General features: G+C 44.1%; 1 protein-coding gene across 4 annotated transcripts in view; it reads left to right on the top strand.

Moving 5' to 3' along the window:
• Positions 1-13,273, top strand: part of PTPRN (protein tyrosine phosphatase receptor type N) — a 352,125-nt gene that overhangs the window by 180,634 nt on the left and 158,218 nt on the right. For all 4 annotated transcript variants that reach the window (XM_078679171.1, XM_078679173.1, XM_078679172.1 and 1 more), the window contains exon 7: positions 7,817-7,951. In XM_078679171.1, coding sequence (XP_078535297.1) covers positions 7,817-7,951 — 135 coding nt within the window. The remainder of the gene's footprint in view (positions 1-7,816; positions 7,952-13,273) is intronic.

Raw genomic sequence — 13,273 nt, 5'->3', positions numbered from 1 at the left:
GTCTTTGAGCTCCTAAAGGCCTCTGCTACACCTAGAAGCACCTGCTATCCTCCTCGGTGCCTCTGAACACCTACTCCATGTCTCCTCCAAGCCTAGGAGCACCCACAAGCCTCATCTGTACCTCCTGCCATCCTCTGCAGAACCCCTGGGCGCCTCTCATCTCTGTGATGGTCAGAGCAAGTACTTGTGCTGCAGGATCCATATGTAATGGCAATGCCAGAGACAGAGCGAGAAACAGACGGCAAGCAAACATACTCAGTGGCAAAGCTCGTTCAGAGCAAGGGCTGTAACCGCCTTTTATAAGGGATGCCATAGCCAAGTTGGGAGAGCGCTCTGGATCTATGCCAGCACTTGATTTAAATAACAGCTGCAATAAACCAGATTATTATTTGGGGTGGGTGACTGTACACCTCAAGGAATAATCACAACACTTATCAAAGTTATTGTGAACCCTCAAAGTCACTGAATAAACTTGAGCTCAACCCCCTGGTGGCTATGGCACAAAGCAAACAGGATTACTTAGGGCAAAGGGTAAAGTGTCTGTACGGTATCTAAACATATAAAGACAAAATGCAAATCAATAAAAATCCCAAGAAAATTATAAAAATAGAGTAAAATTTCATACAAATAACACCAACAGGACAAAAATCCAATAAGGGGAACTGGAGGTATGAATTTTTTTATTTGTATAAGTAGAAAACACACCCAGAAGTGCAAAATGCCAATGAGAGTCAATGGTCTCTGTAAACCGGGACCCTGGCGCAATTTGAGACTGACAGTGATGGAGCACAGGTTCGATGCACCAACCAGATTCATTCTGGTCAAAGCTTTTACCTTCAGGACCTCAAGGCGGAAATTAGAGACTCACATGTTGTCAGGCAAAGGCCAACGGCAGGGACCAGTCCAGGTCCAGTTGGCACTGGTCAGCTGGGTACTTCCAGGAATAGGGCTTTTGCAGCTTGTAGTCTCCCAAAACCACACAGGAGATCCGCCATATGACCCTTGGAGTCCACTTCTATGTCCTGGGATCAAGAGGTAGCTGATGCAGTCCGTAGAGCTCTTCTCGGGTCACACCCAATTCTCTTCTGATCTTCGCAGGTCCATAAAGTTTTATAGAGTGGGTGCCTAGCGGTGCCACATTTATGACTGGCATAAGCAAGTGGGTGGTGGTGACTCCTGGTCCATCCATAACCAATGGGATAAAAGATCCCAGGCCCTGGCCTACCTACATTTGCAATACTTCCTGTTTATCCTATTGGAAACAGGCCCACAATGCATAGGGTCAGGCCTAATTCAAGACAACGAAAGTGTTCGGAAACACTCAGTTTCAGCTCTGAGGGCTGGGGTGTGTTTAGGGGGAGTACTATGGTAATCCTAGTGTCCTCCCACATCTAATAATAAAATCCAGTTAGACAGGCACCCTACCCATAAAAACCCAGAGACAGAAGTCTGGCAGAACAACAGCAGGGTCCCACTGCAAATAGACAGGGGTTCCACAAGAATCATCTTGGCATCCTGTTCTCTTCCTTTCAAGTATGCTCCAACTGTTACGTGTGGCTCAACAAACCTGTGAAGCAGGCTATAACAATATAGGGCTAGATGTAGGTAAAAAGGTTTTACAGATTCTAAAATACCGAATTTTACCGATTCGGTATTTTAGAATCGGTAAAACCTATGTAGGTAATTATTCGGTATTTTTTACCGAATCGTTAAGATTCGGTAATTACCGAATCGGTATTTACCGATTCGGTAATTGCTGTTCATTCCTATGGGCATGTATAAATAAATGTAAATGCACATATTTGCATTTACATAGGAATTCGTTATTTACCACCAACTAATAGTTGGTGGTAAATAACGAATCCTTAAGGCCCTGTAGCACTGTTTACAGTTCTCCCTACTTGTCAAAATACAGATTCATTAATTTCACCAAATCGGTAATTTTACAGAATCGGTAAATTTACCGATTTGGTAAAATTACCGATTCGGTAAAATTACCAAATCTGTATTTTGACATGCCCTACATCTCAGTATCCAAATACCGGTCGGTAACGGCCGAACATCTGTATTTTCGACCGTTACCGACCGGTATTTGGATACCTACATCTGGCCCATAGTGTCAAAAAGTTTTCCGCACCCAGCCTTTTCGGTGAAGTTCAGAGAACTCATATCTACCCATTCAAGTTAGCCTATTGTTTGCCGCAGGGAGGTATTTACCACCTTTTTTTACACTTGTTCAAGGCTTATCATAGGCAGAGGCTTGTGCTAATTAGCCTTCTGACAGTTCAGGCTGATAAAGGGTAGCTTTCTAAAAGTTACTTTTCAATAATATATATTAAAAATTTGACTTCCCCACTGAATAGAATAAAAAATAGTAGTTTCAATATTTTTTTCTAGCTGGTAACATTCAGAGATACAGTATTCCTATTTTAATATTTACTGTGATTTTCTACATAAGACAGCTAGTTATGCCACAGGGAAAATAGATTGTATGGCCTTGTCACCGTTGGAACATGGTAATATTAATTTTCTACGTGCCACACTTTTAAATTCCTTATGGGATGCAAAACTTACATAGTGATAGCTTACTACTATTTAAAAGGCAGGTTTTACCTATCAAAAAGAGTTATTTTAACAGGTTATACTGCAGATTTATACTGCTGCTGAGAGGCTACAATGGTAGGCCTGAAGCCATGTTTTTCTTGTCACATTAGTGGATGGTTCAATAGATTCTTCAGTCTAAAGGTGATGCTTATCTTCCTGGCCATGGGTGCACTTTTTACACCTGATATTAGGGTCTTACAGACAAGTTAAATATACCAGTTCGAAATAGGCCAGTTTAATCATATTTGAAGGGGGTGCACTGTCAGTTTACTATTAGGTATCAGGTGTAAAGTGCACAGAGCTCTAGATCTTTAAGAAATATAGGGTCCACAAAAGGCAAAAATCTGGGATGGCCACGCAGAAAAGGGAGATTTCCTACAATAGCCGTACTAGTGCCACTACCTAATGCCTCCTTACCCTCGTAAGTCTCCTTGGGCTCCTAACAACCCAATACACACGGCAAACCCGGTGCATCTTTGTATTCATGACATCACCTTGTTTGTGGAGTCACTTGTGCTTCCCATAGTTCACGCCCTGATATGTACACATCATGAACATGCGCAGGGTGGTAGGGAGAAGTAGAGATGTAGCAGCAGTCTCAAGAACTGAATTCTAATTGCATCAAGCAGCCAAGGGCATTAAAGCCGCACTGCCCGATTCGTCACACACAAGTACAATTAACTAATATTTGATAATGTTGCCCACCTCAATGGTATGCTTCTCATAGACCATACCATTTGACAAACAACTAATAAACAGAGAGGGAACAATAACAGCAAGACACCTTAAAACTGGTGCGCCCGGTGCAAGCAGGGAAAGTGTGCCCTATTACATTGAAAGCGCTGACCTCAGGGCAGCCGCAAACCCGTGTTGCCCTGGGGGCAGCCCATTCAAGTGAAATACTGACTGTCTTTGAAGCAGCTGCTCCGTGGTTCACTGTGCCGGCGGCAACCCGCCTGAACATTGAAGGGAAATTAGAGATCCCCTTGCAGGTGGATGCAGCCATTGACTACACCCACCTGCTAGGGGATGTCTGGGGGGTCCATGGGACCTCCTTTCCCTCCTCTAGTGGGCTGCCATCAGGGGGCACATTAACAGTGCGCCACCTTTTAGGTGGCGCACTGTCAGTGCACCTCCTGAGAGCTTCTTTGCCTCTCCGCCTGCATCTGTAATTCGGCGTGGGCACAAAGGCAAAGGGATTCCTTTATGTGCATGGGGTACACACCCATGCCCATGAGGGACCACCCTCTGGAGATAGCGCTGGCGCATTATGTGTGCCAGAGCAATTGGTATTACAGAAGGGGCCGCACAAACGTCTGCGGCCCCTTCAATAAAACCAAAGTGCCCCGGGAGCGCTCAAAGCAGGCGCAAACGCCCTTTGTGCCCCCTGGGCACCTTGTGTACTATGGATCCTGATGGCACACCAGCCCTCCCACAGGCACTGGAAGAATGTTTACCCAGAATGACTCCAGATGGTACACCAGCCCACCAACAGGTGCTGTGTGTTCCCAAAGACTGACTCCGGATGGCACACCAGCCTCCCACACAGGCACTGGAAGAGTGTTCACCCAGACTGACTCCAGGTGGTTACACCTGCCCTCTGCACTGGCTGTGGAAGGGTATACACCCAGACTAACTCTGGATGTCACACCATCCCTCCCACAGGAACTCCAAGAGCGTTCACCCAGGTGGATGTCAGTGCGCAAACCTATACATTTATTTCCTTCTTTTCGTGATGGCGCCAGACCAGGAGTGGTGTAGTCCCTATACGACTTTGGTGCTCACTGCTGGAACCGTATCTCTTTTAGTAAGTGAGGTGACAGAGGTACAGAAGGCAAGAATAAAACATTTCTGGTAATGAACAACAGACAAGGATCTCTGTTTTAAGATTTATCTAAAGGGTTAAAGTACAGAAATTCATAAGTTGGGCCATCAACTAAAATAGCTTTAGGTTCAATAGAAAATACAGAAAAATCCAATAGCGTCCTAGTTAAGATCCAGCATAGATTTACCATCAAAGTGTGGGGAAGGGGCTCCTTCCTACATACAGAAGTCTCACCCTTTATAGGGCTTTTGAGAATGGCTTCACACATTCACTCAATTAGTACATGGTTCACATGCTCACATCCAATAGAAATCAAGGAAAAGCAAATATGGCTAATGAAATACATTTGAAGATGTTCTCACTGTTCTAACACATGGAGTTTGAGTGTTCACAGCTTCTGTTCTCAGTACATGAAATGTGGCTCAGTGTGTTACTCAGTCGTGGATGGTTCCTCTGCCCTTGGGAAAGTACCCTCTGCTCAGGTGTTAAAGAGTGACGTCACAAAAAGATGAACGATGAGGCTGAAGTTGTCTTAAGTTAAAGGAGAATGAATTCTTATGCTCCAAACATCCAATTATTAAATTGTAAACAATCCACATTATCACTGACTCTTGTAGACAAGCTCTGCCTCCTGCTGACAGCTCTCAGCAGTCTAGATAGAAAACTATTGCTAACTCTGTCCAGGCGACCTGGTATTACATCAGACCAGGAATGTGTATGAAAGTACGTGAGGAAAAATATTGGGGAGGAAGTAAAATCAGGCCAAAGACAAAGTAAAGGGACAGATAATTACAACGCAGTGATATGTAAAGATTATACACAAAACATGGTAAGATAAGGGAAAATTTGCCTGCATTAAATAAACAATAAATAAGTGGTAGAAAGGGATATGTAGTCAAAAACACACCTATTAATGAAACCAATAAAATTAACATTAGACTAATAGGATAGGATAGAATTTATCGAGCACACTAAAACCTGAAGGTGCCAAAGCTCTACAGCAGAACAGAACAACCAGCAGGAGCAGTGCAGCGATGAGTCAGGATTCTGAGAAGAAAAAAGCCAGGTTTTCAGATGTTTTTTAAAGGACATAAGAGAATCTGGTTCTGAGATGTAGGTAGGAAGAGTGTACCAGAGCTTGAAGGCAGCCTCCGAAAAGGAGCGTCCCCCCCATCTAGTCTTCCGAAATCTGGGGATGCTGAGTTTTTTGCAGCCTGAGGATCTAAGTGGTCTTCCAGGAATGTACCAATGAAAGAGTTTATTCAATTGGATGGGGCATTTGTGATGAAGAGCATTAAAAACGAAACATAGGGCTCTGCAAGAAATTCGCCTCCTGTTCGGGAGCCAATATAGGGAACGTATCCCTTCTCTAGCCGAGAGCTGTTGGGAATGTTCAGAATCAGACCCGAAGTTTATTCAAGGAGGAACTACTGATGTTAAGGTAAAGTGCATTGCAATAGTCCAACCGTGAGGTGACAAGGGCAATAGTAACTGTCTGGAGCAATTCTGATGGAATGGGAGGAAGATCTTTTTCAGGGTCCTGGTGATGTAGAAACAAGTGCTAGTAATGCAGCTGACCTGTGCATCAAAACTTAGAGTGTTACCAGAAATGACCCCAAGGTTTTTAGCAAACTTGACAGGGGTGGGGAGGGATCTGGAGACATCTGGCCAACAAACGTTGGGCCATATAGAATGTTGAGAGCCAAACACAAGCACTTGAGTCTTGTCTGCTTTAATCTTCAGTGAGTTGTCTTTCATCCAGCAGATAGTGCTGGACGTGCACTGGTTGACCCTTTCCGCCACCAAAGACTGGTCGTTAGAAACAAACAAAATATATTCTGATTGTAATACGTAAATGCCTTAAAAATAGGAACCTGTAATTATTTATCAAATTTGATCTCCCAAGATTTATCCTGAACAAATTAAAGGTCCTGTTTTTATCCCATGGAACCCTTGTCCAACCTCTTATTTCTTTACTTTGAAAGGCGCTGGTCTACGGTCAACTCATCGACCACAGAATCTGTTACGTCACTTCCACTCAGCCACAAATACCACCAAACACCGGGGTGTATCAATATATTGATACTTTAATACTCTTAAACAGAAACGGTTTTCAAATGTGTAAATCACTGCAACTAAGAATTTCTCACAATAAAGGTTAAGCAGAGGAGCCCAGTTGGAGCAAAACTAAAATGTAAAAAGTGCGACAGGGCGTGATGAAGCCATTTTAAAAGAAAATGTAACACCTGTTCAGAAAGGAATCCATCAGAGAAACTTGAAGTAATGTGAAGATTTTGGTCTAAAATCACAAACTTTGTGTGTATTGTGATGAATTATGATGGATGTAGAAGCTCTCTCCTCTATCACAACTCAATGCACATGATATCACATATTACGTCACAACACAGTCCTAGATTCCTACACATGATTGGTGAGCTGGCTGGTCACATGATGTCTGGACGACATCAGTGCATGCAATGGATGTGAGCGGGAGCTGCTGTGTCTGTAAAGGAGAATGCCCACACATCCTGTTTGTTTTCTCTTGACTTGTTGGTCCCAGCATTCCACGCTCGTCAGACCCTCTACTCTTGTCGTCACTGAATGGAGACTCACACATCAGGCCCCGGAATTCAGTTCAGTTCGAAGCTGTTCGGTGCAGATTGTGAACTGGACAAAATTCATGGTGGTGAGACCCGCTGTTGCAGCTTCTCTTCCCACTGCAGCTCCTCATTGGACAGGGGTATAGCTGTCAATGGTGCAGCAGGTGCAGCAGCACTGGGGGCCAGGTGTGAGGGTCCACTGCAGTCCATTTAGTGTCAGTTTTTCACTATCAAGCCTGGGTAGGCTCAGTTTTCATGCTTGCATTGCGGTAATGTTACCCTGGCTACACCACTGTCCTTTGACCAAGTTACATGATGCAATTTTTCTGCTGTGATAGGCATTCACAACATTGGAACCTCTGACCAGTTCTTTTAGTGTCTCTCCTTGATGCACGTGTGGCCGGTAATCCATAGAGTCTCATGGCAACAGCTCGTTTGGGAAGAGTCCCAGAGTTGGAGCTCCCTGCTTCAAGGTACCTTGGCTGCGCCACCTTCTGTGTGTTGAAGAAGTGAAAGTTTCTTTCACTGATGAGCACAGCAAAACAAGTGCATGGAAGGAAATGGGTAATATGCTATATCCCTGCAGTACTGTCATTAAGGAGGCTGCCTTCCAAGGGATACTGGGAGAGTCGATGCGCTCTTTGGGGGTGGATAGGATGGCATCAGACCCTCGCTAGCCTCAGCGTTAATCTCATATCTCAGCCTTTACCACAGATCAGCTTTGAGGTTGTAATCCTGGGTACACCTTGCAGGTTTGAGGCACCTCACATCTTGTCTTGTCTTCCAGCAGATGCAGCTGTCCAGAAGCTTGCGTCAGTGCTCGCTGACTATGGCGTAGACCTGCGTGACCTGAGTGAGCAGCAGATGGGCAGCCTCTCGGCTCTGGTGCAGCTCCTGCAGTCCGGGGGGATCCGGAATCTGGGTGAGTCCAAGGCTCCGGCATGGGTGTCAGAAGCAGTCTCTTGCATCTCCGGCATGGGTGTCAGAAGCAGTCTCTTGCATCTCCGGCATGGGTGTCAGAAGCAGTCTCTTGCATCTCCGGCATGGGTGTCAGAAGCAGTCTCTTGCATCTCCGGCATGGGTGTCAGAAGCAGTCTCTTGCATCTCTGGCATGGGTGTCAGAAGCAGTCTCTTGCATCTCCAGCATGGGTGTCAGAAGCAGTCTCTTGCATCTTCAGCATGGGTATCAGAAGCAGTCTCTTGCATCTAGGGCATGGGTGTCAGAAGCAGTCTCTTGCATCTCCGGCATGGGTGTCAGAAGCAGTCTCTTGCATCTCCGGCATGGGTGTCAGAAGCAGTCTCTTGCATCTCCGGCATGGGTGTCAGAAGCAGTCTCTTGCATCTCCGGCATGGGTGTCAGAAGCATTCTCTTGCATCTCCGGCATGGGTGTCGGAAGCAGTCTCTTGTAATAGAAAACCTGGAAAGTGGAGAGTAATGTGAAGTAGAATGTGTATGCACAGTAGAGTTTGAAAGAAACACAGTGATGGATGAAAGTGGTAAAGTTGGAAGTGAAGCCTGGCATATAATATAGCTATTACTTAAGATTTATAGCCATTATCTGAGTACAATAACAGTTATTAAAGACCTCTAACACGAGCTATTTAGTGGCTCAAGCCGCAGGCGAGGGCCTATATCAAGGCAGGGGCCTTTTGCAACTGCTACAGCCTGAGGCCTAAGGGCTATAGTGCTATTAGAACATTTCACCTACTAAGGGTAGAAAGTTCTAAATTATAAATTGAAATAATAACGAAAACAATGAAATGTCGCAGAAGGTCCATACCAGCAGCTACTGAATCTGAGCCCCTCCACAGTCTTCAGTAGAGCCCCCGCTACTCCATTGTTCACATTAAATGTTATAGCCCACTGCTAAAGGCAATAACATTTGTTAAAGGTCCTGACCCTAAGGGTGAAGGTATTTAAATCCCGAGACAGAAGGGCTATTAGGCTATTAGAACATTCCAACGACTCAGGGTAGAATGTTATTAATTAAAAATACAGACACAAAAAGAGAAACATTGGAATGTTTCAGCAGATGGTCTGTGCCAGCCATTATTCGTCCTGAGCCCCTTTATTGACTTCAAAAAAGCTCTCAATCCTAATGTTCTAATGCAGAGAATGTAAAATTAACATAATGAGTACGCGACAAGATACAAGGCGTGAATGGCATGTTCTTGCTGTGCTGCTGCATTGGATGGGGGGAGGGCAGGGATAAAGGTGATGATTGAGCATGGAGAGACCATTAAAACCAAAGAAGTCAGGCAGTGAACATCAGAGGGAACTTAGCAATTGGGCAGATTGAGAGCAAGGATTAACATTATTGTTTTTTTTATTTTTATATATGTATACAACTTTGCTTAACAAACAAAATGTCTAGCACTAACAAACTCAATGCAAAAAGTCAAATCAAAGATAAAACAACAAGAATTTAAAACATTAGCTACATTTTGCCCATACACTTACAACCAAATTTAGCATAGAAATTACCATAAAACAGTGCATATTTGAATATCCATTGGCTAACATGATCCAGTTCTTCAACCCAGCAACCCCCAATATAGGGGGAGCAACCCAGTCATGATACTGCTGTGTACTTTGATGTACAACAGACAAGCCATTATATCACGAGGTACAGTAATTATCCTTTAGTCTGAGAAAGAGCACAATATACACTTCAATCTTGTGTGCTTACGAATTTATCTAAAAAGTTTTTCATACTTGTTTATCATTTTATTGATATCAATCAAGTCCATCTGGTACAGTCAAAACATAGAGAAACAAATAAACAAAAATAACACGCAATTGGTAAAGGTCACAACACAAACAGACATAAAAACATCACGGTTTAAAGGAAACTCTATTGCTGAACCTTAGTGACTAAGGTTCAGCAATAGAGTTTCCTTTAAATTCATATGTTTTGATTGTACCAGATGGACTTGATTTATATCAAGAAAATGATAAGTAAGTATGAAAAACAATTGAGAAAAATTCATAAGCACACACAATTGATGTGTGTGTTGAGCTTTTTCTCAGACTAAATGTTAATTACTGGCCGAGTGGGGTCTCTGAGTATTGTGTTTTGAAAATTTATCCCACTTCACTAATAGGCCTTATTGGATCAAACATTGTTACATTGCTAACATAACATGGGATGGCATTTCTATTGCATCAGACTCACAAGGACATAGATTTGTGTACAGCCCACACCAGTTGTCTGGAACTGACCCTATGCATAAAGCTATGGATTGCCATATCAGGCACCTATTTTACAAAAACACATATTTTTGTGTGGGGGCATAAGGGGCCATGCTGGAGGGGCCACTAGGCAATCACAGTACCACCTAATGCCCCAGAATATTTCAGAATAGATTGTTTTAGGTTGGGATTCAACATATTATTAGGGTAGAAGTGTTAGTATTAGCGTTAGTGTTAGTCTTAGAGTCTTGGTGTTAGTATTTGTGTCAGTATTAATATTAGTAATAGTAATAGTATTAGTGTTTGGATTAGTAATGGTATTAGTGTTAGTGTTAGTATTAATATTAGTATCAGTATTAGTGTTAGCATTAGTTATAGTATTAGTGTTAGCATTAGTAATAGTATTAGTGTGAGTATTAGTATTAGCATGAGTGTTAGTATTTGTATCAGTATTAGTGTTAGTAGTAATATTAACATTAGTAATAGCATTAGTGTTAGTATTAGTGTTAGTTTTAGTATTAGTGTTAGTATTAGTATCAGTATTTGAGTTAGATTTAATAATAGTATTATTGTTATTATTAGAAATACTATTAGTATAAGTGTTAGCATGAGTAATAGTATTAGTGTTAGCATTAGTATTAGTATCCGTATTAGTGCTTGCATTAGTAATAGTATTAGTATCAGCATTAGCGCTAGTATTAGCATTAGTAATACTATTAGTAATATGTTAGTGTCGATATTAGTATGTTTGTTAGTATTAATGTTAGCTTTACTGTTAGTGTTAGAATTAGTATCAGTATTAGTGTTAGCATTAGTGATATATTCGTTTTAGTATTAGTGTTAGTATACGAGTTAGTGTTAGTAGTAGTGTTAGTATTAGTATCAGTATTAGTATAAGAGTTAGTGTTAGCGTTAGTTTTAATATTATATTAGTGTTAGTGTTAATATTACTATCAGTATTCATGTTATCATTAGTTATAGTATTAGTATTATGTTAGTTTTTACGTTAGTGTGAGTATTAGTATCAGTATTAGTCTGAGCACAAGTGTTAGTATTAGTATTAATATTAGTGTCCGTTTTAGTGTTATTATTAGTATCTGTATTAATGTATATTATTAGTATTATTGTTCGTTTTAGTGTTTCTGTTAATATTAGTGTCAGTATTAGTCTTAGAGTTCATAATAGTTTTAGTTTTAGTATTATGTTAGTGGTAGAATTAGTAGTGTTAGTATTAGTATCAGTATTATAGTTAGTATGGGTGTTAGTGTTAGCATTAGCTTTAGTGTTAGTATTATCATCAGTTTTAGTGTAAGTATTAGTGTAGGTTTTAGTATTTGTGTTAGTGTTAGTATTAGTATCAGTGTAAGTGTTACCATTAGTTACCCGCTCGCCCTCCCCTCAGCCGACTACATCCTCCTCGGGGACCTCAACTTCCACCTGGAGAACAACGACGACCGCAACACGACCACCGTGCTGGAAAACCTCGCAAACCTGGGACTCAAGCAACTGGTGACCACCCCCACCCACCTCGCCGGACACACACTCGACGCCGTCTTCTCATCCAGCAAAGACATCGCCTTCAGCCACGCCACAGGACTCCACTGGACGGACCACATCTGCGTCCACTTCACCTTCAGAAGAACGACGACCCACCACCACCAGCAACAGGCTGCCCGAAGAAGCTGGAACAAGATCACAGCCGACCAGCTCACCGCCTCCCTGAGTCAGCACCCTCCCGCCAGCTCAGCGAACCCCAGCCAGGCCGCCGACAACCTCACAAAGTGGATCAGCAACTGCGCGGACGAACTCGCCCCTCTGAGGACCCCGCCCAGCAGACCCGGCAGCAAGAAAGCCCCATGGTTCACCGACGAACTCAAGAGCTCCAAGAAGAACTGCCGAGCCCTCGAGAAAGTCTGGAGAAGGGAACCTACCGCGGGCAACATGACCACCCTCAAGCTTGCCACCCGGAAGCACCACCAACTGATCCGCGCCACCAAGAAAACTGCATTCAAGGACCGACTGGACACCAACGCACACAACTGCAAGGAACTCTTCAACATCGTGAAAGAGCTCTCCAACCCCAACGCCGGTAACAACGACATCACCCCATCGCAAGACCTCTGCAACTCCCTCGCCTCCTACTTCCACAACAAGATCGCAGACATACACAACAGCTTCAGTAGTCAACCATCGCACACAAAGACCGCAGCAACACCACCCACCACCACCCTCCGCGCCTGGACTCCGATCAGCACCGATGACACCGTCCGCATGATGAACTCCATCCACTCCGGATCTCCGACCGACCCGTGCCCTCACCACGTCTTCAACAAGGCCGACGCTGTCATCGCACCCCACCTGCGGGACATCATCAACACCTCCTTCGACACCGCCACCTTCCCGGAGAGCTGGAAGCACGCCGAACTCAGCGCTCTACTTAAGAAACCAACAGCGGACCCCACCGAACTCAAGAACTACCGCCCCATCTCGCTCCTCCCGTTTCCAGCCAAAGTCATCGAGAAGACCGTCAACAAACAGCTGGCCGCCTTCCTCGAGACGAATGGATCCCTCGACCCCTCACAGTCTGGCTTCCGAGCCAACCACAGCACCGAGACCGCTCTGATCGCTGCCACCGATGACATCCGAGCCCTGATGGACAACGGAGAAACAGCGGCCCTCATCCTCCTAGACCTCTCCGCGGCATTCGACACTGTCTGCCACCGCACCCTAGTGCAGCGCCTCAGCAACGTCGGAATTCAGGAAAAGGCACTGGAATGGATCGTCTCCTTCCTCGACGGAAGAACACAGAGAGTCCGCCTACCACCGTACAAGTCAGAGGCCACCGAAGTCATCTGCGGCGTCCCTCAAGGATCCTCGCTGAGCCCCACCCTCTTCAACGTCTACATGAGCCCCCTCGCGCCCATCGCACGCCAACACAACCTGAACATCATCTCCTACGCCGATGACACCCAGCTGATCCTCTCACTGACCAACGACCCCGCCGCTTCCAGAGCCAACCTTCACGAAGGGATGAAAGATGTAGCCGAATGG

Source organism: Lissotriton helveticus, chromosome 3_1, assembly GCF_964261635.1.
Source record: "Lissotriton helveticus chromosome 3_1, aLisHel1.1, whole genome shotgun sequence".
NCBI lineage: Eukaryota > Metazoa > Chordata > Amphibia > Caudata > Salamandridae > Lissotriton > Lissotriton helveticus.
Note: the sequence above shows the minus strand (reverse complement) of the source record. Positions and strands in the feature narration are given on the sequence as shown.